Here is a 25,114-nt window from a genome sequence, read left to right on the forward strand (position 1 = left end):
TAGACTAGTACTGTTTATGTAAAGTTTAGAAGGCAAGGTAAGTGTTTCTAGCTCCATGGAAGAGCACTTACCTAGCATGTGCGAAGCCCTGGTTCAATCTCTAGCATCACAAAGCAAACAGGTAACTCTGTTCTCACTGGGAATTGAAATGGGGTCCTCACACTTGCTAAGCTAGTACTATACCACTGATCTATATCTCCACCCTAAAACACCCATCTTAAAATGACGAAAGACTGTCTTAGTAATAATAATAAAAAAGGCTCTCTTAATGAAAGATAATAACTTGAGGTCCTTAGCTAGAGAAGGAAGTATAAATATATTACATTAACATAATGAACTTACATATTTTCTTTTTTGGTTTGTTTCATTGTTTAAAATCTTGGGGAGTATAAATTCAAACAAATACAGCTGACTATGTCACATACCTAATCTGTATAGAGAACATTTTAAAGCCATTGCAGTCAGTTAGGTAAACTAGATTGGCTGGAAAGTTCTTCGTCTCTCTGTCTCTGTCCGCCTCCCAGTGTCTCTCTCCTTCTCCATTTTCCCCTCTCCCTCTCCCCCTCCCTCCTTTCTTTGGGCTGACACTATGATACTGAACTATATCCCTAATCCCTGGAGATTTTCCTTTGCTTTTAATTTACTATAATTTGTTATTTCAATTTTAGGAATTTGGATTTTTCCAAAGGCCATCAGGGTATTACAGGAGACAAAGGGGGTCAGCAGCGCCGAATACGACAGCAGCGCTTAATCTCTATAGGCAAATGGATTGCTGATAATCAGCCAAGGTATGTCTGTGGGGCTGCTTTCTATTCTTTTTTAATCAGTACACACACACACACACACACACACACACACACACCTTCTACCTCATATGTATATTAGCCTTGGTATAAATGCTTTTTTAAATTTAGGACAGGGTGTACAGGGTCTCACTGCTTCGATCATACTTGTAGTGATTCTGCTGTTTTCAGCCTCCCAAGTGCTGGGATTACAGGCGCGAGACACCATACCCAGTCTCCATCGCAGTCTCAGCGTGCCTGGGGGTGGGGCCAGCACAGCAGGCCAGAGGATCAAACTCCTAAAGCGTCTGCCTAAGCAGGTGCTTTAATCTGCTGAGCTATTTGGCCGACCCCTATTGCTGTTAATTATTAATTAAGTTAAAGTATTTGTAATATAACATCTAATCACTTTAGTTATTCTTAGTATATTATTATTTTCACTGCTTATTATAAGGAATTGATTTTTGTCTCCCTTGTTTATCTTAAGTTTTTGCTCTAATCTATAAACATCTGTATGTGGCTAGGTATGTGGATCAATTGCAGAGTACTTGCCTACTGTATACTATGCCCTGGGTTTCATCCCAGCATCCTAAGAAACAATAATAATAAACATACATTATATATATCTGAGTTGTATGTTCTCAGTTACAGTGCTTTGTACAGGCAAAGCCCTGTGGTCACTTTCGGGCAGGGCACACCAGGACAGTCATGGTGGCCAGTTACATATAAGGGTGCATGTGATAGGTAGGGTAAGGCAGTGAATGCAAGTTTTAGAATCAGATTTGATTTTGTTTCTAGTTCAGCCACTTTCTAAGTATATGTCCTTGGGATCTCCTGAAAAGATTATAGCCTTTCCAAAATCAGTAACTTTTTTAATGCTTGTATTTAGCTTCCTGTCATACATTAAACCCCTAAATGGTTGTGTGTTTAAATGAACTTAACCACCTTTGAGCTTCCATTTCAACACCTATAAAATGGGTATTGTGTCTCTACCTGATGGCGCATATCCAGGGATGAAGACTATTATTCTGTGCTTTAAACATGCTGAGCAAGCATAACTGTGATTGTAGGAAAATACTCTGTGGTGAGGAGGAGTGATACTGAGAATGAGTTTCTGTGTCACTACTTTTGTTGCCTATGTCCGTGTTGATATACCGTGCCGTCTCTGTACACTTTAGGACTAGTAATAGATGTCACTTTGGATCCCTACATGGTTGAGTTACTGTCTTTAGGTTTATGCTTTTCACATTTATATTTATTTTTACTTTTTAGGTTGATTCAGTGTGAAAATGAGGTAGGGAAATTGTTGTTTATCACAGAAATTCCAGAATTAATTTTGGAAGACCCCAGTGAAACCAAAGAGAACCTCATTCTGCAAGAAACATCTGTGATAGAGTCACTGGCTGCTGATGGGAGCCCAGGACTAAAGTCAGTGCTGTCTACAGGCCGGAATCTGAGCAACAACTGTGACACAGGAGAGAAGCCAGTGGTTACCTTCAAAGAGAACATTAAACCACGAGAAGTGAACAGAGACCAAGGAAGAAGTTTTCCTCCCAAAGAGGTGAGAAGGGACTGTAGCAAAGGAATAACTGTAACTAAGAATGATGGAAAGAAGGACAACAACAAGAGGAAAACTGAAACCAAGAAATGCACCTTAGGAAAGTTACAGGAAACAGAAAAGCAGAATGTGGCAGTGCAGGTAAGCTGTATTTGAACTATAAAGCAGATAGAGGAAGGCTCACACAAAAGGCAAGATTTTTCGTTTTGTTCCTAAAACCTTCAGCTTTGGCAGATCTGAAATGTGAATGTGTTGTATGAATGCATAGCGAGGTATATATATGCAGAGCCACAGTAGATGGTTCTTTATCAATTTTAGGAAATTACTATGTAGGTGAAAAAAAACTCAACCGATTTGAAATTTTTATCAGTTCTAAGTGACTTAAGATGACTTCTTGTGGAGGGAGCCCTCAGTTCCATGCAAATCATAATTTTCTTTGGCAGGTATCATTACCAACTGTTAATGCTACAGTAGAGATTTGGGTCTTTATAGAGCCAAAAGCATATTAAGGCTTGTGCAGTTTTTGTTGTCCTCCCACCAAAGATTTACTATACAATATAATTCTTGGAAAGAGATGATGCCGTTTTTCTTGACATTTATACCTGTTCCCAGCCAGTAGCTGCTTTCATTTTGATATTGTTCTGGCACATGGGAATTGGTAAAAGAACTCAGGTCTCCTACTGAGAAAAGATAAATTATATTATTTGTGACATTATTTTGTACTTTCCAAAGAAACACAGATAAATTTATATAAACAGAAAAGTGTTCACTTTGTTGGCTTTAGTAATAACAATGTTTTAATAAATACTAAAATTGCCATGTAACTTTTCTGTTTGCGTGAGGAACCTTACATTGTTGAAGGTTACTTATTTCCCTAATGGGAATTTTTTTTTCTTTAAAAAAAGGAAAAAAATAATAGTTGCATTTTAACATTAGTAGTAGGAAGAAAATGAAAAAAACTTGGTAGAAATTTAGAGACAATGTGAAAAAAGGTGTTGGGAAAAGACAAGAAAAAAGTAAACTAGAAAGCCAGAGGATTGTGTTTTAGGAGTAACCCAGCACTGCTTGCTTAACCTTCCTCCATTCTGTGTAATGGCCTTCTAGTAAGCTCCAGACTGATCTTGGGATCACTTATCTGGGCCCTTGTGTCTCAAATCTGCCCATAGATCTGACATAGGTAATATATCACCACACTCCACCTTAGTCCAGGTGTTCTATAAAGGCTACTTTCCCTGTTTTTATTCTACTTTGAGCAGTACAGAAGACATCTGTTACTTGATCAAGGTGTAGGATCTTGGGCCTGTTTTTTATGGCTGAAAGTATCCTTATTTATTTATTTATTTAGAAAGTATCCTTATTCTGAGGGATGAAAAAGTTGCAGGGTCAAGTGTGAACACCTGACTATACACTTAGCTGTCTGTATAACAGTAGATTGAGGGCTAAACTGATTGAAAGCAAAAAAAGTTCATTAGTAAAATAATGTTTGGACTATTTTCATCTTTAACTTAGGTTAATTTGAATGTTGTCAGCATATGCCTTTTGATACAACAAGGTTTTGAATACTTTCTTAGGAGTAGTTACTTCTTTCTGACACATTTGAGTTCCAGGTTTTGTAAATAATTTTGCCTCTGTTGGTTATAGGTAAAATCTCAGACAGAACTAAGAAAGACTCCAGTATCTGAAGCCAGGAAAACACCTGTAACTCAAACCCCAACTCAAGCGAGTAACTCCCAGTTCATCCCCATTCATCATCCTGGAGCCTTCCCTCCTCTTCCGAGCCGTCCAGGTACGCCACATTTTATAATTTCTTCTACCTCATGCCATCTGTGTGAATTTCTGTTCACTTACTGAGTAATATGTGCTCTTGGAGTAATGTTCCTAAGCATAATGTTATAAAGTACAAGTTTGACTCCTGATGATTATGAAATTATTTTTGAGTTGTTTGTTTGTAGTTCATATACAGAATTCCTGTCACTAGACATGAGAACCTAGCTTTAGAACGCTTATGGATAGAAGAAAAGTAGCCAGTAGTCTGTATTTAGTTCTTAAAATCATGTTTGAGATTAACATGGTTGCTCTTAAGTGTAATTTCTTCCCTGAAAAAGATTTTCTCCCCTTTTGTTTTTTTCTAAATTTCTTTAGAACTAAAGCTGTGTTCTTTTATTTTGAAGGGTTCCCGCCCCCAACGTATGTTATCCCCCCTCCTGTGGCATTTTCTATGGGCTCAGGTTACACCTTCCCAGCTGGTGTTTCTGTCCCAGGAACCTTTCTTCAGTCTGCAGCTCACTCTCCAGCAGGAAACCAGGTGCAAGCTGGGAAACAGTCCCACATTCCTTACAGCCAGCAACGGCCCTCTGGACCGGGGCCAATGAACCAGGGACCTCAACAATCACAGCCACCTTCCCAGCAGCCCCTTACATCTTTACCAGCTCAGCCAACAGCACAGTCTACAAACCAGTTGCAGGTTCAAGCTCTAGCTCAGCAGCAGCAATCCCCTACAAAAGCTGTGCCAGCTTTGGGGAAAAGCCCACCTCACCACTCTGGATTCCAGCAGGTAAGGTACACGTGATACTGGCCAGCTGAATTGGGGAAAACATTCAAATGACTTAGTATTTAGACAGTTGAAAAACACTTGTTAAGTTTTAAGAAGCTTCTGGTTAGACTTCTGGTTATAGAAATACAAAAGTCTTCTCTCTACTGTTAGGAAAATTTAAATTTTTTCTTCTTTATTCATAAAAGGTAGTATTTAAATCTTCACTTCCATCTTTTGCTGCCACTAATTGCCAGCCTTAGATTTTCTGTAAATAATTCTTTGAAAATAAATTACAGAACAAAACTAGAATCATAGTTTTGAAATACTCAGATGGACTTGACACCAATCTTGACTGTTATTCCCACACCATTTAAAAAAGAGAGTTGGGGATATAGCTCAGCAGCTTAAACATAAGCCTGGCATGCATAAGATCCTGAGTTCCATCCCTGTACTGCAAAAATAAATGAATAAAAATTAATGTAAAGGTTAAAAACAAAAAAGAGAGTGAAACTCTCCCTCTCCTCTTCTCATATATGTACTTACTCATTGAAACTCTTATTTGAAGAGAATATAAGTTCATTGTACATAGTCTGTGCCCAGAAATCAGTGTGTTTTGAAAAACTCAATCTGTAAAGGAAACTGCTTTATGCCTAAAGGATTTTTGTTATAAAATCTCTCAAGTTCATTTGGTCATTCCTTTTTTTTTTTTTTTTTTTTTTTTACGGAACGGGGGATTGAACTCAGGCCCTTATGCTTGCCAGGGAAGCACTTATTCTAATGAGTCATCTCCCTGGCCCCATTTGGGCATTCTTGAGCGTTGATTTTAAGCAACTTTGCATTTTATCTTCATCTTGATGGTGAGCACCTCTTATTTTAGTATCAACAGGCAGATGCCTCCAAACAGCTGTGGAATCCCCCTCAGGTTCAAGGCCCACTAGGGAAAATCATGCCTGTGAAACAGCCCTACTACCTTCAGACCCAAGACCCCATAAAACTGTTTGAGCCGTCACTGCAACCTCCTGTAATGCAGCAGCAGCCTCTAGAGAAAAAAATGAAGCCTTTTCCCATGGAGCCATATAACCACAATCCCTCAGAAGTCAAGGTCCCAGAATTCTACTGGGATTCTTCCTACAGCATGGCTGACAACAGAGCTATAATGCCACAGCAAACAAACATGGACCGCAGGGGCAAACGGTCACCGGGAGTCTTCCGTCCAGACCAGGATCCTGTGCCCAGGATGCCATTCGAGGTGTGTACCCTTTCTGTCCCAGGCTCATTGGAGATAGGTCTGAGTTTGTATATCTTTGGTATTTCTCATATGAATATATTTATTTTTTTTATGTTTTAAGTTGACACTTGAAAGTTACAGTATTTACAGAAAATAGATGTTTAAGGGATCACTAAAACATTAGATTTATAGTATTAAGTGTCTTCCAAATTACACAATATGCTTTAGTTTGGGGAGCTGAAGAATTCTATCATTGATTTTAAAATGTGATGGTCTTGCAGCAATATGTGCGGAAATGTAACACAACCTGTGAGAATTCTGAGACAAACAGGGATCCTCTCTTACTTGGGGTGATTGAAGTTTTAAAATAGGTTTACTGAGTTTTAGGCAAATTGCTTTCTGAGAGAAGCAAAGTCAGTTATCTTGGACAGTGGAATTCCTTTTTCTTTCCCTTATTCATAAGAAAGAGGTGTTTTACTTTTTAAAAGAGCTGTTTTTCTGTTTGCAGAAAATATGCTCATGTTGCTCCATTGCATTGTTCTCACTAAGCACTTTAACCTTTTTTGCTCTGGTCTGTCAATATTTTTACTTCTATTGTCTTGATCTTTCTCTACCATTGTCCTTGTGTCTCTTTACTTTTTTTTTTTTCCAAAAGCTTTTGATCTAAGGTCCTAAGTTCATCCCTTGTACTGCAAAAAACAAAACAAACCCCATTTGTCTTTTCACTGTAATAATCCCCTTACCCTTGATTTTCGTTGCTTTATCCACCTAACATACTAGTGCACCTTTATGCTTTTGTCATGCTTAATTACATCTTACTATAATCCTTTCTGTCACTAGGACCCCAAGGGCTCCCCTTTGCTTCCTCCGGACCTGTTAAAGAGTCTGGCTGCCTTGGAGGAAGAGGAAGAGCTGCTTTTTTCTAACCCTCCTGATCTTTACCCAGCTCTGCTGGGGCCTCTCGCCTCTCTTCCTGGACGAAGCCTCTTTGTATGTATTTGACATAATTCTGCTTCTTGTTCTAACCCTGGCTTTTCTAAAATTCTGCAGTACTTGTATCAAGGGTGATTTCTTCTTCCTGGGGCTTCCCTTCTTTGTAAAAGCATAGACTGTTGCCCTGTTGTCTTAAGCTAACCTTCAGATGGTAGTAAAACATGGCAAACATTCCTCAGTCTAGTTCCCTCAAGCTACAGAGTCATAGCTTGGGTGTGTGTGCTGTTCCGAAGCATCTCACAGGCATGCTTCTGGCAAATTAATCTTCCATGTTTTGGGTGCCACTTCCACCTAGCCTCAGAAATTTTAAGCTGTGTTCTACCTGTATAGTAGGATATATGAAAGGAAATATGTTCTAGTATTTGGTTGTTGTTGTTGTTTTCTTGGTAAGAAAAAAGAGTGGAGGCTTATTCTCTCACAGTTTTGGAAATTGAAAGTCCAAAATTGGATAGCCTCATTGGCTCAGCCTCTGAGTAGGGCCCGATTGCAGCTGACATCGTACAGGCACTGTAGTTTGGATCGTGGGTGTTACCTAGAGGCCTGTGTATCAGAAGCTTGGTCCCTAGTTTGTTACTGTTGGGCGGTAGATTTTGTTACTATTGGGAGATGTCTCACCAGACTTTGGTGGTGAGACATCTCTAGGTGACTAGAATCCTGTCCTCAAAGGAAATTGTAAGATCCAAGTCTTTCTCATTGCCTCTTCTGTTTCCTATCCATGAGGAGAGAGGTGTTTCCTCCACCATAAACACCCGTCATGATGTGCCACTTCACTAGCCTGGCCGTTATGCCATTTTAAGCAGGGGTTTGTAGCATTTCAGTCCATCCTGACTGGGGGTCACCTAGGAGCCTTGGCTGGTTCCTAGGCAGGGCAGCGTGGCAGAGGAGGGTCACCCATGGCATGACAGGCAGGAAGAAGAGAATTAACATTATTATGCTGGGTATGGTGGCACACAACTGTAACCCCAGCACTTGGGAGGCTGAGGCAGGAGGACTGCTGTGAGTTCTAGGCCAGCCTGAGCTTCATAATGAAATCCTTTCTAAAAATAAGACCCCCTAAAAAAGAAAATAATAATAACACTATTGAACACTACTCAGCCCCTTTCTGTTTGGCCGACTGAACTCAGAGCCCTGATTGCAATTTAGAGTTGGATTCATTATGAATAAAAATGAAGGATTCTTTGCTATAAGTGAGTAGCTGTGAAAACAAATAACTAGAGTAATATAAGATGTAAGAATTGACTAGTACTGAGCCAGTGTGCATTTCAAAGAATATCATTCTTTGTGCTTGTCGATATTCATATTTTACTAAGGGTGAAGGGAAGGAAGGTGTGTGTTAAGAGCCTTTTCACCTCCTTTGCCTCCGTCTTTCCTGAACACAGGCCAAGAAGACATTTATAAGATTAAAGTGCATTAATTATAGTATCAGGATACATAAAAACTAGTTTTCGTGACAATAGCTGCCATCTCCAGTGCCTGAAAGTTCCCTTAAATTTGCCTAGGTGAGTGACAGTGGAGGCCTTCTCCTAGATGGGCAGTAAGATCCCTGAAAATTTAAGTGGCGGTCGGCAGCAGCTTGGTGACTGGGGGTCAGAAGGTGTAATGTCCTGCAGCTGTGCTCTACCTAAGCATGCCTGCCTTGCCGCTGCCTCCTGCTGGAAGGGCTTGAGAAGTGAGATGGTGCCTTCCTAACACTGCTAATGGTGTAAGCTTGAAAATGCCTTGCATGCAGTAGATGTTTTGTTAACACACTGCAGTGAGCATTAGAAATTCGTCTTTTATTTTTCTTCATAACTTTCTTCGGGTAAGTAGATGGAAGCCTGATTTTTCAGTATTTTAGTAGGTACCACCAAAGGAGCTACTTGGAAAACATGTAAACCAAACTTGTCAGATGAATTCAGAAAGCTGTTTTAGAGTCTTCAGTGTCAGTGTTTGTGTTGTGCTTTGTTTTAGTTTTGATACAGGGTTTCTCTGTGTTGAGGCTTGCCCAGAAAACACTGTATAGCATAGGCTGGCCGCAGATTTACATTCTTCTTGCCTCCAACCCCCTGAGTGCTGGTATTACAATGTAAGCCACCACATGGGTTATCATTGTAGTGCTTTAGAAATTTAGACAGTAAACAGTGCTAGAACATTTCAGCCTATTGTAAAATTCTTCTAAATGGAACTATTGATAAGTGGATTCCTGAGGTTCATTCCTTAAAAACACCCAGAACTCCTGAGAGTCTTTGGTTCCTTCCCTTATCTCTGCACTAGACTGGATGCATTTGGTAAAGGATTCTGACTCACTGTAGCAACTTGCCTTTAGGTGATATCATGGTATAAATGGATATGAGTTCATATCTTATAAATGTTACGTTGTATACATTGAGTACAAATGTGCTTAAGTGGAGAATTCTTTTACTTTGGTTCTATAGTATTTTAAATTTAATACTAAAAAAGAAAGAGGCCAGACATAGCACATGGCTATAATCCTAGTGCTTGGAAGACTGAGGCAGGAGGCTGGCTGTGAGTTCAAGGCAGTCAGAACTGTATAGTGAAACCTTGTCTGGAAAAAAAAACAAACCAAAAAACTGGAAGGCATAACTGAATGCTTTTCTTTCTGGGACTGTGAAGAAATCCTTACTGGAGAAGCCTTCAGAGCTCATGTCACATTCATCCTCTTTCCTGTCCCTCACCGGATTCTCTCTCAATCAGGTGGGTAAACCACTAAGGATATTGCTTTGTATTTCTATAATAGACTGATGTTTTTTCTTCATTGTATTTCAGTATGTCTGTTTTTCTTTTTCCTGCCTTTTCCATATGTTGGGATCTTCCAGATACTTGATTTTTAGCCCTTTTCCCCTTCTGACAAGCTAGTGACCTGTACATTAAGAGTTTGAACCCTTTAATTTCTCATTAATATTGAAATCCTCATAGTTCTATGTTCAGCCAGATGGATTATTCATATTTTTAAAAATCTGTATGGTTTATATGGAGCAGAATAAAAGGTAAGACAGAGCAAATGGGAAATGGATGAGAGAATACTAAAAGAAATAAAAGCCTCCAGAAGTTTGTCTTAGAAAAGCTTTAGATGTGTCAGAAATCTGTAAGCATGACATGAATTTTTTAAATCTCTCTCGCAGAGTGAGTTTATACATTGACTATCTTGTTTTTCAGGAGCGATACCCAAATAACAGCATGTTCAATGAGGTATATGGGAAGAACATGACAGCCAGCTCCAAGGCAGAGCTTAATCCATCAATGCCCCCCCAGGAGACATCACTGTATTCTCTTTTTGAAGGGACTCCATGGTCTCCATCACTTCCTGCCAGTTCAGGTAGTAACTAGTCTTTAAACTTATGAACCTTTCTTTTTCTGTATATTGAAGGTGACTAAAAAGTTATTAGAATTCTGTAATTACAATTAATTGGGTTTTTAAAATACTAATTCCTAAAAGAAAATACAAAAGAAGCGTACTAACCTAGTTCCTCTAATCCCACTTAAATATTTTGGCATCCTACAAAATCAATAGAATTGTAAAAGAGAAAAATAGGAATTCTGTCACAGTTCTAGCAATATTTTAGTTTTGTTTATAGATGAAAATTGTACTTTTTCAAATAAAGACTTTCATCCCAATTTTATAAGTAATAATCTGGTTTTATAGTAGTCTTTAAAGTCAAGATGTGTTTCTGATAGAAACAACCAATAAATGATCATCCAATAGATCATTCACCAGCCAGCCAGTTTCCTCACTCCTCGAACCCAAGCAGCCTGCCCAGCTCGCCTCCAACATACAACCATAATTCCGTTCCATTCTCCAACTTTGGAAACTTAACCTGGCATCCAAAAAGTGCAGTCAATTAACAAAAGTGTCTTTTTTTCTTTTTTAAGAAAAAGTTATGCCATAGATACGTGCAGTAAGGCAAATTAGTACATCTGGCAGATTTCTTCATGGGGCCCCTAAGTCACCTTTCTTCTGAAGTCCTATAGTTATTTTTAGTAGAGTTTGTAGAATACTTCTTGTCATGTTTTTCAAACACCTAGTCAGTGACCTGTGTTGCTGTCATCCAATAGATCATTCAACACCAGCCAGCCAGTCTCCTCACTCCTCAAACCCAAGCAGCCTGCCCAGCTCGCCTCCAACACACAACCATAATTCCGTTCCATTCTCCAACTTTGGACCCATTGGGACTCCAGATAACAGGGACAGAAGGCCTGCAGATCGCTGGAAGACTGATAAGCCGGGTGAGGTCTAGGCTTAATATCTTGGAAAGTGAAGTAATTTGCTATATCCTTACCTGGGATTTGGTATACTATCTGGCAGTAATAGGGCATCTTGAATTCTTCTCTTTTCATCCCTTAGCCATGGGTGGCTTTGGTGTTGATTATCTCTCAACAACTTCACCCTCTGAGAGCAGTTGGCATCAGGCCAGCACTCCAATTGGCACCTGGACAGGCCATGGTCCTTCCATGGAGGATTCTTCTGCTGTCCTCATGGAAAGCCTAAAGGTGAGTACATTTCCAGAACAAAAACCACAAGACTAGCTGCAAAGATGACTACCTGGACTCAGTTAGAAAGCGGGGTTTGCTTCCGCAGCCCTCGGAATTGGCAGATGTATAGCATATGTGTAACGGAGGTCTAGAAATATGATCAGCCTTACCAGGAGTCTTCAGTAGATTTGAATTTTTAACTTGAGAATCCTCTAATGATAAAGAAGTTTCTTTGGGGGATTAAAGCATAAAAGTTTTCCTCCAAGATTAAGAAAATTCTGTTTCATCTTGGAATGTTTAAGTCTTTTTCTGACCAAGTGAAGGAAAAGTTTGTGATTTAAAACATGACTTGCTTGCCTCTATATAAACATACCCTGCTACCGCACATGGAGCTGTTAGCAAAATGACTTCATTTAAATGCATACTTTTGCCTTCTACAGTTTAAAATAATTTTAACAGGAACTAACTAATCTTAGAGACTTAAGTGATGTTTTCTAATAGCTGAGTGTTTTATAGGATAGAATGTGGTTCTTAAAGCATATATTCCTATATAGCTGGCTGGGATTAAAACAGATCCCCCCTCAGACCGCTAGTTGACCTCTGCTGACAAGATCTGGGCTATTTTTCAGTCTATCTGGTCCAGTTCCATGATGCATCCTGGACCCTCCGCTCTGGAGCAGTTGTTAATGCAGCAGAAGCAGAAACAGCAGCGGGGACAAGGCACCATGAACCCTCCACACTGAGGCCAAAGTGGCAACCCTGGGAATGAAGGCTCCATAAACCATGGCATGTTGGGTTTGCAGGACTGGCCCACACAGTCCCCTGCAGGTGGCAGCCCTCTTGTCTGTTCCTTGCTGTCAAGAGGGTGTAAGTGTTCCACCAGCCGCTGAGTGTGCACGAAGTGTCCGCAGTGCAACAAAAAGAAAAATCCATCAGGAACTCTCCGTCCCCCCAGGTCCTTCTGGAGGGCGAGAGGAACTGCTGTTTGTCTCACTCAGTTACCTGATATCACCGCCTCTCACCTTCTCTGTCGTGCATGTCCCCAGCCACATGGGAAGTGAAAGCTGAGAAGGGAAGGCAGGTGGGAGAAGCCAATGGGAACTTCTCAGTCCTTTTTTCCTCTTTGGGGAATAAAATAGGAATCCATTAATGATTGCTTTGCTGACTGAGAATATAGTTGAAATTATTCCTAAACATCTTTTATTATTATTACTCTCAGTAGTAAAATATCACACTGAATTCTTCCATGACAGGTGTTCTTCTAGTCAGTGTGTAGCAAAGACAGTTCCACTCACTGCTCCTGTGAGAGGTTGGTAGGGACAGGACAGGGAACCAACCTCCTCCGCCAGTGGAAGTGTTCCGTGGGGGAGGATACAGGGCCTCTCAGAAGGTTCTGGCAGGCCCTTCTCGGGCCTGGAAATTCCAGCAGGAAATGCCCTTCACTGTGTAGGTGCTCGAGCCCTCGAGGATGCAGTGTGGGTGTTGGTGCTGGCTGGACTAGCAGGTGACTGCTGTAGGATTTCAAATTAATGTTTTTGATTCCTGTACTTTCTGCAGTAGCATAGCAGAGTCTCACAGAAAACAGGCTAGTCCATTCATGGCCTGACACATTTTATTGGGTAGAAGCTTTCAGTGTGGTTATTTTTTGTTTAGTTGGTTTTTGTGCCCTCATTCTATTTACCAGCCTCCTGCACCTGTGTCCATCCCTTTTGCTAGTAATTGTTTTTATTCTTAATGTGTACAACATCTCGCCAAGAAGCAACTGTGTAGGGTCCAGCCATTGGGGCCCAAAAGACAGTCTGAAGAGGAGGGCAGCAGTACCATCTGCATAGCCACAAGGAAAGGAGGCCAGGCCACTGCCCAGCAGCAGTCTTCCCAGCCTCTACTTCGAGAGTGAGATTCAAGGCACCATGGACACATGCACGGCATGAATAGAAGAAAACACAACGAAGACCGTTTTGGAAAAGGCGAAAGAAAGGAGAATGAACTTTTTATTTGATATTTATTAGGAGGAAAGAGGACTGAAGATGTTCTTATGTAGAAATGGACAACATTCTGTTAGTCACTTCCTGGAAAAGTAATATTTTAAGGGAAAATTATGGAAATTATCTAAATGTCCAATTGCTGTGCTAGTGGTAGGGGTTATTTTCTGGGAGGTCTCCGTGTGTGTGTGTGTGTGTGTGTGTGTGTGTGTGCTTGGCATGCACGTGCGTACGTGCCCACACATGCCCATCTGCTCCCCCAGAGGGAAGGGACTGTGTGTGTGAGTGTAAGGAGTCAGTGTGGAACTTAGCTGGAAAACAGCTGCAGAGCAAAGCACATCAAGGAGCCCCCATTGTCACTGGAGTCTGGGCAACCCCAGCAATTAAAAGGGGTGAGATAATGCTCATTGCTCTTCAGAAAGAGTGATTGAAGCCCCCATATGCTTACATTATTGCAGTTTTAATTTGACATAGTATTTTGGGTTGTTTTCTTTAGTTTTTAAAAGGTCTGAAAGGGTAAAGCCGCACCCCCCCCCCCCGGTCTAATGGCAATATGAAAACCCTTTGTGCTTCTCTCCATCCTCTTCCCTGATCCCTCTTTCCTCACCTCCCTCTTCCCTGCTGCCTTTACCCAGTTTGTGTGTTTGAGCTCTGCATTAAGGCAGCTGCAACATTCCAGTGTTTGAACTGTCACAGAATGATTCTTGCACCCTAGACAGGCTAACCAGGTTTACCGTCTCCCTCCCAGTAGCACCCAGTTCCCATCTGCAGCCCCATTCTGCATGAGAATTTGCTGTTTGGAATGTTTTCTGACTCTTGGAGCAGGGTTTCTTGTCATCCTCACTGCAGGAGTAATGAAGGGGGGAGGAGAATCTTCATCAAAAACTGGTTTTGTGTAGTAAGCTTAATTTTGTGGGGGGGTTGTTTGTTGTTTGGGGGGTCTTTTTCTTTTCTTTTTTTGTCTGTATAAGACCTGCAGCTGCTGAAATCAGCTTTGCCTTTAATTAAACCATGTTCTCTCCAACCACATCTGTGTATATGTTTATTTTCTATGCTAAATAATACAGTATTGAAGAAAATCCAGCTTAAAAACTTCAGGTACTCAACACGTCATGCAGACAAAAGCAAAAATGATCAAAATTTGAATATATTTCAGAGTTATTTTCACTTTTGGCATTTCAGATCAATGAATTATAGAAAGGGACGTAGAAACTACTACCGAAGTTCTTTTATTTAAGGAAGAGGAAGATTGACTTATATAAAGGAGTTAATAGTCCATTTTAATTCCTATTCTAGTTGTTAATGTGACAATTCCAAGATAATTTATCCTTTTGACCTATAAAATTCACTAAATCTGATTAACAGCAATGGTCATTTCTGCTCTTAGCCTCAGGATAGCTGTTCTTCCAGTTGTGTTCCACGTCGCAGTTGGTAGCCCTTTGAGACCATGCTGGCAGTTGGTCTTCACGCTGACTGTCCTTTCAGTGATGTTGATGCAGTCTACAGTTCATCTCCTTACTGTACTTTTCACAAGCACCTACTTGCTGGAAAGATTGTTAGCAAACCCACACATACTCTGTAAGAAGAAGGGGTGGAAGGAATTAAAGCCAGGTCCTGAGATCTAGTATTTATGGAATCCTTCGTTCAAGTTAACCATATATATTATATATATAGGAGAAGTGAAAAATAATAGAATATACTGACCAACCAATGTTTTTTTTTTTAATATGTTTAGTACAGGGTCTCACTACACAGACCTGACTCATAGTGATCCCCTTGTTTTCAGTCTCCCAGGTGCTGGGATTACAGGCATGCACTACCATGCCAAGTCTCAGTTGCTGTCTCATTGTGCCCTGGGGGTGGGACCAGCATGGCAAGCCAGGGATTAAACCCTGGTCCCTGCACCTGCCTAAGCAGGCGCTTTAGTCTGGTGAGCTACCTGGCTGGCCCTCGATTTCTTGAATATAGCTTCTCATCACTTGTTAGTGGTGCGTATTCAGTGATGAACTCTTTAATAGAAGTCCCTCTTTGAGGAAGCATAAAGGAATGTACTACTAGTATTTTAATTCTCTGAAATTGAATGTTTTCCGTGGAAGCCTAACTCAGTGTAGATTCTGTGTTCTGTTTAAGTGCTGAAACTTTTTAGAAGATAAAGAACAGTTGTGCTGTAAAAAGGGGGATCACTACAAGTCGGATCTAGTAGTGAGACCCTGAACACCCTGTAGAACCTTCCCTAAAATACAAAAAGTTTTATATGTTCATAAGCAGTTTTATATGTGTATGTCTTCTGAAAGACCTGTAAGGTTACCTGAAAGCCTCGGGAGTCTATGGTATTAATCATACAGAAACAAGAGTGTTTCCACTTAGGTTTGGAGCCTGGACCCCTGGGTGTCTTGTTTTCTTTTTGTGGGTTTGTGGGTTTTTTAAATAATATATTGAGCTATCACATGTACAGAAACATGCACCGATTAAAAGTATACAATTCAGTGAATTTTCATAAAGTAAGTACATTTGGATTACCAGCGCTGTAGAGAACCTTCTCACGCCTTTCCAGGTGTTTTCACTCCATTCCTCTTCATGCACTAGGAAATCTATCTTGAGTTCTTGTATTATTGTCTAACAGGTTGAATTTTAAGAAGGTTAGTTTACACTTCCAAGCTGTAATGTCTCTGTGACGCACAGCAGAGGTGAACTGAATCTTGGGAACAAATAATAAAGCTTTCTCTTCATGAAATTTGTAGATTGGGAAACGTCCTAGGTGGCTCTAGGAGTGCTGTCTAAATCCATGGGCGCACGTTCTTCAACAAAAGCTCTAGGGAAGATGCCAGCTTTCCCTTTACATTCCCCTTCCAGCCACTCTTCATTCACTGAAAGATGAAAAGTATACATGAATCAATAAAAGCATATAGGAAAAGCACCCCATCTGCGTATTCCACAAGTACCTTGTCAGTGACTTCCCCACCCCAAATTGTGGCCGTAGCAGAGTATTGGCAAGTGATCTGAACTTAAAGGGAATGCAAAGCTTAGCCATCTTACTGATTGCTGTTTGGGATACTGTGAAGGAATAGAAGGCAGAAGAACGAATTACAAATTTCAAAAGTTACAAGATAAAATGGAATTTTTAGATAAAACTAAGCAAAGTGTGTTGTGAGTTTTGTTAGGAATCTTTACTTTTAACAGGGTAAGCTTTGGTTAGTAAAAAAGTTCCCTAGTCATTGATTTATTAGGGTCTTGAAAGTTGGAGCTGGTAGTGGTTTTTAGTGCATAATTGCAAAAAGGATTTTAGTAGTTCCCACTTTGAGTCTTTAATAGTGTGGAGATAGTGTATCAAAGTACGTGTACACTTAGACTTGATAACCCAATTACATGGGGTGAAATTGAAAAATATGAATGTTTACAATGTTTTAATTACAGGAAAAGATACATTCCCCTTAATCTCCCTTAAAATACTGGTCCTGATCAAAGTATGACTGAAACTCAGCAGGGCAAATGTTAGATCCTATAGCTTTATTTGTGGAACACATGGTGTTACCACGTGGGCTCCAAAGGACATGGGCAGCTAGCTGGTTGTAACCCAGACAGCCCCTGGGGCTGATGACTGAACCACATCTAACCCATCATTGTTGCTATTTCTAAAGCCATTCTGGAAGTCGTCTGTATGAGTGAGTGTACTGTAGCTGTCTCCATGTACTAAAAGGATTCAAGACATTTACTTTTCATGCCCATTTTGACTGGAGAAGAGCCAGAAGTTGCACAGTGCCACATCCAGTGCATAAGGTGGACAAGGACACCGTGATTTTACAAGCCTGCCTTTGCATTGGATGAGACTCACAGCACTCACCTCTTAACACAAGACTTCCAGAATCTTCAGAAAGTGTCTAGAACAACTGGATACGTATTTTCAAAGGTTAGAGGGAATATCTTGAGTGTGTTCACTGGCATTGTGTCTTTCACTGTAATGATTTTTGTTTAAACTTTCATCAGCAATTTTGATCAGCCTTTGTAGGTATCTCAGTCTTGTTAAAGAAATAGCCCAGAGAGTAATGGTTTCCTCAGCCATTCTGCCAGTAAATATCAACCATCTTGGGTATACTCTCCAAAGCCCACCGACCAGACCATGCAAGTGTTCTTAGAAGTCTGCCTTTGTACGGTGGAGCTATGGTGCCTAGATCGTGCCCCTCAAGATTCTGAAATGCTGAGTGTGACAGCATGGAAACATTTCCTCTGGTAGCTCTGATTGTAAACTAGCTTGCATTCTTATTTATAGCCAGTATGGACTTCAAGTACTGTAGAATCAGAAATGGAAAGCCTCAGACCCCATCCAGCCTTTAGTGTCCATTCTCAGAGGATCCCTAGGTGATGGACTTGCAAATAAAGTTCCGGAAACCATCTGGTAACCGTTGAATGTGGTTGAACTCACCCTCAGTTCCATCTGTGTATCATGAATCCTGTGTCATGTCAAACTGTAAAATTCTTAAATGTAAGGGTACTTCCTGTTTAAGACTTGTATTTGTCATAGTAACACAGTCCCTTCTCTAATCTCCCAGGAGGTCTTATGTGTTCTCTCCTTTTAGCCCCCTACTAACTCCCCCCAACCCAACTCAAAAAAAACCCGACTGGACAATTTAGCTGATCCCTTGATATTAACAGTTACAAAATGGCCCTAGGAAGCCTTAGCCTGATCCCTCGCATTCAGTTTCCCATTGGCCCCTGGTGGGCGTAATCATCCTTGAAAGAAATACACTGCTGTTTCTCTGCTCATTTTGAGTTACTTTCCTGTACATGTTTGTATACTTTGTAGTTCTTCAACTTTAAAGTCTCCCACTCTCATTTCTTAGTCTGGTGGAATTTCTGTTACAGCTAATAGATTTTTCACTAGTTTGTACTGCTGGTGCACAGCATTTCTGCCATGTGAGCAGGGCCTTTTGGGATGGAATCTACTGTCCCAGGAAGAGAAACTATCAAACTAAATTAGAACAGTGGTTCTCGGAATGCTGTTGGGTCAGCATCCTGGGAAGTGGTCCAAGTGCAAAGGTATGAGCCCCATCCCATACCTGAATCAGGATCTGCAAAGTGGACTGAGGAATTTGATTTAGCAAATGGTTCTGGTGATGCTTAGGCAGTACTGAAGTTTGAGAATCACTGACTAGAACTCTATACTTTTTCACTTTTTAATCTGTTGAATCTTAATAATTCAAAAAGTTACCAGAAATATAGGGCAGTTTTGAATAGCTGCCCCAGCTCCCTCCCCCACTTCTGAGACCGTTACTGGATTGCTAAATTACCCCCATTGGGCCCAAACTTGGAATCTTGCCTAAGTTTCCCACAGTGCAGGGAGCATCACTCCCATGCCCAACAAGCAAATGATTTTAACACAAAATTTACCATTTTTTCCTCCACCTTGGGAAGTGCACCAAATTGAAGATTTGTGGTTAGGTGCATAGGCAAAACAATTCTAGCTGCTTTGTTAACTCTTTTTTTTTTTTTTTTTTTTTGCTTTGTTAACTCTTACAATGAAAATCTGTGGTTTTCAAAGCAGCTGTCTTATTAAATAACAAAGGTGTTAGGAGTCATATGTATGAATTACTTGCCTGCTTAGTAGAGCAAAAGACAATGGATATGCCTTCATTTTGTTCCCTCTTGCTGAAAGCTGGATAGGATGTTAAAATGACTGGCCAGAGTTTGGTTTGTGGGCTACTGGTGTTTTCTTCTTCCCGTTTCTGCTAACTGTGAGTTCCGTTCTGACAGCACTTACCCTTCGACAGCACCAGGATTACATCCCCTTCCTGAAACTCAAGGTCCTCTGGTTGGGTAGCCTCGTAACTGAAGAGTGCTACCACTTGGCTCCCTTCTTTAAACTGAGACTCTTTTATCTGGCTGTTAATGTCAGAATTTTTGCTTTCTTGCGGTTCTTCTAGGAAGCCTTGGTCACCCTGAAATAATAAAGGGCTTGTTAATTTTGCCAGTTTTTTGGCCAGTCAACACTGAACATCACTAAAGGAAACAGTAAAATGTCACGTACAAGCTCAGAAAGACCAGTTTGTGATCTGTGCCTAGCATAGACCTAATACACTTTTTTTTTTTTTTTTTTTTTTTGTGGTACCGGAGATTGAACTCAGGACCTTGTGCTTGTCAGGTGTGTGCTTATTCTACTGTGCTATCTCCCTGGCACATTTTTTAATGTGTTTAGTACAGTGTCTACAGGGCCTTACTACGTAGATCAGACTCATAATGATTCTCCTGTTTTCAGCCTCCCAAGCTCAGCGATTACAGGCACGCACTACCACACCCAGTCTTAATCACCATCTCAGGCAGCCCCAGGGGTGGGGCTGGCATGGCACACTAGGGATTGAGCCCTGGTCCCAGTGACTACCCAAGCAGGTGATTTACTCTGCTGAGCTCCTGGCTGGCCCCCAATGCACATTTTAAGGCTACTGAATGGTGGGATGAGTGAAATCAAAAGGTCTGAAGAACTGCACATAATCTTACATTACCTTACTGGCACCTTGCTATAGACCTAAGAAATGTAGAATGGGCATTTTTGTGGAGAAAGTATGAGTCACAAGGGGCAGCTTATGGTCCAACTTGGGCTTTTTAGCACAAGTTCTAACAGACTTTCTCCAGCACCACCATTAGGGCCCTTGTTAAAACTGCAAGTTTTCTTGCATTCCTGCATGCGAGGACCTTCCTAAGGGTGGGCCACTGCAATCTACATTTGAAGTCTTTCAGGTATTGCCTGTATTCGCTAAAGCTTGCGAACCGCTGTACCGTGCCAACCTGAGGTCATGAGAAAAGCTTGCCTTTTACCTGTAAAAGCACTTCCTTGCGCATTTTAGATATAAACTTAGGCCTCTTACATGTTACCATTTTGTGTTCCATGAATAGGAGAAGGGTACAATTTCTGGAGGTTTGAGTCATGGGATTTAATACATCAGTGGCAGAAACCATACTAGACTAAAATGCACTGTTACAATTCCAAGTTTATTTTGTTGAACGCTGGTGCATGCTGTTACTAAAAGGCAGTACAGAGAGGTAGAAGTGGCCCTGCGGGGTCCGCAGATCTCAGGTTACATCCCAGTTCCACTGCTCACCAGGCGTGTGTCCCTGAGCAGCATAATCTCAGAACTTCAGGCCTCACCTGAAGAGCTAAGGGCTTAAAGGAGATGGCAGGGAGTGGTAATGAACATACATTCTGTGACAGCATAGGTTCAAACATACATGTTTAAATTTGGTCACTGATAAGTGTTTCTGATTACAGTAGATCTATAATAGGTGTAACTTTTCCTAGTTAGAACCTGACTCATTAGTTCCAAGCTAAGAGATACAAAATGTTCAGCAGTGCCCCTGAACCTGAATGAGTTCCAAAAAAGACTTGGAAATTTGGGCAGTTTTACATATGGATAGCCACTAAACAGATTGACCTCATCAAAGGTAAAAAATAATTTATAGGTTTTTTAAGTGAAATCACATGTACAGCAGAAGAATCCCTTCTAGGCAGATGTCCAAGTAAATGGATAAACTGCAATAGCCATGCAGTGGAATACTGTGTAGTAATCAAAAGAATTAGATTTCTGAAACCTGAAAGACTACAGTATAATTTTGTACAGTTGTATGAAAGGCAAAGTAATGTTGACAGCAGCTACTAGTTTTCAGGGGCCAGAGTTAGTGGAGGGAGTTAACAAAAAGCCATGACAACTTTTCCTCTAGAACTGAAGGGCCAGGTCGAGTTACCTTGTTGCTCCCCCTTCTAGCATCTCCTGCTATTCTTTCTTGGAATTACAGCAAGATGATAATAAACACAGGCGGCCCCTGGAGCCAGCTGGCCTATGTCATCTCAGTCAGGTTTCTTGCCCTCTCTGCTCTCTCCTAAATTATAAAATGGAATATTGTTTACCTCATGGATTATCAGTTTCACAGAACATACCTCACAGTGTGTGGGATGTGGGAAGTTCTCAAGATGCTCGCTATTAGGAAGAGGCTGTTACCAACTCCTCTCTGTGAAAGGAAGGCTCACTATTTTTCACCTGAAAGAGTTCTTCATAGAAATTCAAGAAGGTGAAGGAAGGATAGCTTAGCCTCCAGCTGTGACTTCATCCCAGCCCTTGCTTGGCCATGATGGTCATAATGCTGACCCACTCAGGCTCCCCAGCCAACAGGGGGCTGGAGCTTTCCTGTGGGCCCCTGGTCCTCTGGGCCCACTTTTCTCCATGGGAAACCTTTGCCAGTTGCAACTTCTAACCCCCCATGGCCCCAACACAGCGCAGTGCTTGGCAGCAGAAGGAGCTCGTTAATGTTGAAGCATTGTCAGCCCTGGGCTCACTGTACTCACCACTGTGTTCTCACACCAGAGAGTCAGGCAGTAGTTTTTCACTTGACCCCAGGCATCCTGCATGCTTTCTTCTGAAAGGTTCACCAGCTCATTGCTGTCCCGAGGCAGATAACTGAATGGAGATAGGAAGCAGGGACAAGTCAGAGGCTGTAAGCACAAAAACCATCCCTCAGGTCCTTGGGCCAGCGAGAGATCCAGAGCCATGCCCATGTGTGCTGTGTGCAAAGCGCTCACCTCAGCTTAGTGTGCTCTGGTAGGAGCTGCAGTTTTTTGGACACCATGTGCCAGACTTGGTTGTAAGGGAGCCCAGGCTGAGTCTCCATGACCACCGTGTACTTGTAGTGTACCTTGACTGTGTAGGGTGTAGGAACCCTGAGCTGTATTTCCTGAGAGAGGTGGAAACAAAGGAAACTCCTGAGTGAGGCTTTCAGCAACACCTTCGATGACTGCTGCTTGTCTTGTTGGTATAGCAGTATCCCTTCAGCAGGGGAGAGGCCAACAAGTGACTGGCTTCATATTCACCATGAATGACCTCCAGAGATCCTCAGCCCAACTCCCACTTGAATGAATACTCCACTGGATTCAGCAGACCAGCTATGGGGAATGCATGAGGTAGGGAAGTGGTGAGGAGCTCCACAGCCCACAGACTGTGAGGTGGACCTCTTTCCCTCCTGGAGGCCTCTAACCCAGTCAGTCACACCATGGTTGACAGCCCAGACCCATCCATCTTCTCCCACTTGAAAAAATCAAGGAAAATCTTACCTTGGGCTCTTCTTTCTGTTTCTGACCTAAATAAATGGAAAAAGTAGAGGGTAAACGAAAAGCAGATGGTGAATGCGCAGTCTTCGCTGGCCCCTGCCATAGGCAGAATGGAACCTCTTAGAGCATGGGACCAAGCTGCTTAGCCTTTATTCTTGGTGGTAATTTTTAACCTTAGTAAATTGCAGGGAACATCTGACTCTGGGAAAAATACGAAGGTTATGAGTACATGAATAAAGTCAGTCTCTGCTCCTAGGGAGCCGGTAGGACGAGCAGCACATCCTTACCTACCAACAGTTGGCTAGGCCTCCGATACGTTAAACCTGTATGATCCAAAGCAATGAGAGAAGGGAGTGTGAGATGAGCCCCAGGCTGCTGGACGAAATATTAGAATCACTTATCTTTTACTTTGTTATTTTATTTGTGTATATGTTTTCTAATGTGTATAACTTATTGACGGTAGTATAACATGAGACAGAAGCATGAATGTATTTCCTAAAGGCAGTACATGACTTCCGAGAACAATCATTTATCTCAAACTCTGCTGATCGTTAGAATAACAACCTAGGCTCTTTTTTTTTTTTTTTTTTTGCTAAAAATACAAATTCCCAAGCCCATCCCTCCCTGAACACACACACACACACACACACACACACACACACACACACACACACACACTCAAAATCAAAAGTCTAGAAATCTGTATTCTTTTTTTTTTTTTGCTCCGAATGCCTTCAAGGCAGGTTTGGCTGGCTTGTGTTGTGGGGATCTCACCACAGCAACCTGAGCCTGACTGTTTTGTTGAAGCAGCCACTTAAAGCACTGAGCTAAGGGGCAGGCCCCCAGAATCTGTATTCTTAAAACCTTCCCTGGGTAATATGTGACCTTCGATGAGTCCCTAGACAGAAAAAATAACAAAATACTGTGTGTATATGTGGGGTGGAGGGTTGAAATAATCTGCTTATAAATATGCATGTTACAATATTAGCATTAAGGGGCCGGGGAGATGGCTCAGTAGAATAAGCACTTGCCTAGCAAGTGCAAGGGCCTGAGTTCAATCCCCGGTTCTGGAAAAAAAAAAAAAAAAGATTTACAATATTAGCATTAAATGTCCTTACTGTGAGGACAGCATTGTGATTGCACAGAGGCCTGTTCCTAGGAGAGGCCAAGTGTGGTTTTCCTCACGTGTCTGCAGTTTACCTTTAAATGGCTCAGGGGTAAAAAAAAAAAAAAATCATATGAAGGACACTACAAGACAGGTACAGGGCACAAGATGTAAACAACTGGCGATTCTGGTGAAGGGCATTCTGATGCTACTCTATGCTACTTTTTTTTTTTTTTTTTTTTTCAGAACCAAGGATTGAACTCAGGCCCTTGTACTTGCCAGGAAAGCACTTATTCTACTGAGCCATCTCCTCGGCCCCTAGTTTTTGTCTTAGATGTCCTGAAATTTGTTTTTATGTAGTGAATGATTTACAAAAGCTTTGTTTCCTTTTTTTATATATATACAGCGTCTGTACTGGGGATCAAACTTGGGACCTTGCGCTTGCCAGGCAGGTGCTTATGCTACCAAGCTATCTCCCCAGCCCTCCATTGTATCCTTCTTTTCTCATTTTTTTATTTTCCCTCCCTTCCTTCTTCCCCCCATGTTCTCCTTTCTTTTTGAACAATTTCTTCCTGTTTCACAATATCTATTATACATTTTGATTCTTATTTACGTTTTCAGTTTCTCACACCAGAGAGACAATGCAATATTTATACAATTGTCTAATTTATTTCATTTAAGAGTATGATCTTAAAGTCCATCCCTTTAGCTATAAATGTCTCAGGTTCATCCTTCTTTTGGATGAGTAATATATATATCTCACATCTTTTTTATCCATCCCTTGATTGATGGGCATTTAGCTATTACAAGCTGTACCGTTATAGGTGCACATATATCACTGTGGTGTTTTTTAATTCTTTTAGGAAGATATCAAGAAGGGGAATAGCAGGGCCACATGGGATCTCTAGTTCTAGTTTTTTGAGGAATCTCCACACTGATTTCCATAGTAGATGTACTAGTCTATGCAACCCAAATCAGAATACCATTAGCATGCCTCATAGAACTAGAGAAAACATTCCTAAAATTCATTTGGAACCAGAAGAGACCTAGAATAGCAAAAGCAATCCTGGGCAACAAAGGCAAGGCATGGGCTTCACAATCCCCAAGTTGAAATAACACTATAGAGCTACTGTGATCAAATCAGCGTGATACTGGGGGGACTCCTGAGAGTCAGTGGAACAGATTAGAAGATACAGAAACAAATCCAGACATTCAGTAACTTTATCTTTGACAAAGGGGCCAAACATTTTCACCAAGAGAAAGATAACCTCTTTAATAAACTGTTCTGGGAAAACTGGCTTTCCACATGCCAAAGATGAATACTAGACCCATGTCTATCACTGTGCACTAAACTAAAGCAAAAGTGAATCAGAGG

General features: G+C 41.2%; 2 protein-coding genes across 15 annotated transcripts in view; one reads left to right on the plus strand and one right to left on the minus strand.

Annotated features, from left to right (window-relative positions):
- The window catches only part of Smg7 (SMG7, nonsense mediated mRNA decay factor), an 83,439-nt gene extending 68,869 nt beyond the window's left edge, over positions 1–14,570 (plus strand). For 7 of the 13 annotated variants that reach the window (XM_023706846.1, XM_023706845.1, XM_023706849.1 and 4 more), the window contains 11 exons: positions 669–788; positions 2,055–2,481; positions 3,982–4,126; positions 4,512–4,894; positions 5,751–6,122; positions 6,942–7,091; positions 9,708–9,788; positions 10,251–10,410; positions 11,148–11,318; positions 11,437–11,582; positions 12,194–14,570. In XM_023706846.1, the coding sequence (XP_023562614.1) occupies positions 669–788; positions 2,055–2,481; positions 3,982–4,126; positions 4,512–4,894; positions 5,751–6,122; positions 6,942–7,091; positions 9,708–9,788; positions 10,251–10,410; positions 11,148–11,318; positions 11,437–11,582; positions 12,194–12,307 (2,269 nt within the window). In that variant the 3' untranslated portion in view covers positions 12,308–14,570. The remainder of the gene's footprint in view (positions 1–668; positions 789–2,054; positions 2,482–3,981; positions 4,127–4,511; positions 4,895–5,750; positions 6,123–6,941; positions 7,092–9,707; positions 9,789–10,250; positions 10,411–11,147; positions 11,319–11,436; positions 11,583–12,193) is intronic. The other 6 variants (XM_023706853.1, XM_004646593.2, XM_023706852.1 and 3 more) reach the window with 5 other exon arrangements.
- Positions 14,571–15,421: 851 nt separating this feature from the next.
- The window catches only part of Ncf2 (neutrophil cytosolic factor 2), a 33,399-nt gene continuing 23,706 nt past the window's right edge, over positions 15,422–25,114 (minus strand). Inside the window, exons 11-15 of one of the 2 annotated variants that reach the window (XM_023706863.1) lie at positions 22,638–22,663; positions 22,110–22,261; positions 21,876–21,987; positions 19,302–19,479; positions 15,422–16,413 (exon numbers count right to left, since the gene is read on the minus strand). In XM_023706863.1, the coding sequence (XP_023562631.1) occupies positions 16,301–16,413; positions 19,302–19,479; positions 21,876–21,987; positions 22,110–22,261; positions 22,638–22,663 (581 nt within the window). In that variant the 3' untranslated portion in view covers positions 15,422–16,300. Of the gene's footprint in view, positions 16,414–19,301; positions 19,480–21,332; positions 21,413–21,875; positions 21,988–22,109; positions 22,262–22,637; positions 22,664–25,114 lie in introns of those variants that run through there. The other variant, XM_023706865.1, reaches the window with a different exon arrangement.

Source organism: Octodon degus, unplaced genomic scaffold (assembly GCF_000260255.1).
Source record: "Octodon degus isolate 3935 unplaced genomic scaffold, OctDeg1.0 scaffold00273, whole genome shotgun sequence".
Lineage (NCBI taxonomy): Eukaryota > Metazoa > Chordata > Mammalia > Rodentia > Octodontidae > Octodon > Octodon degus.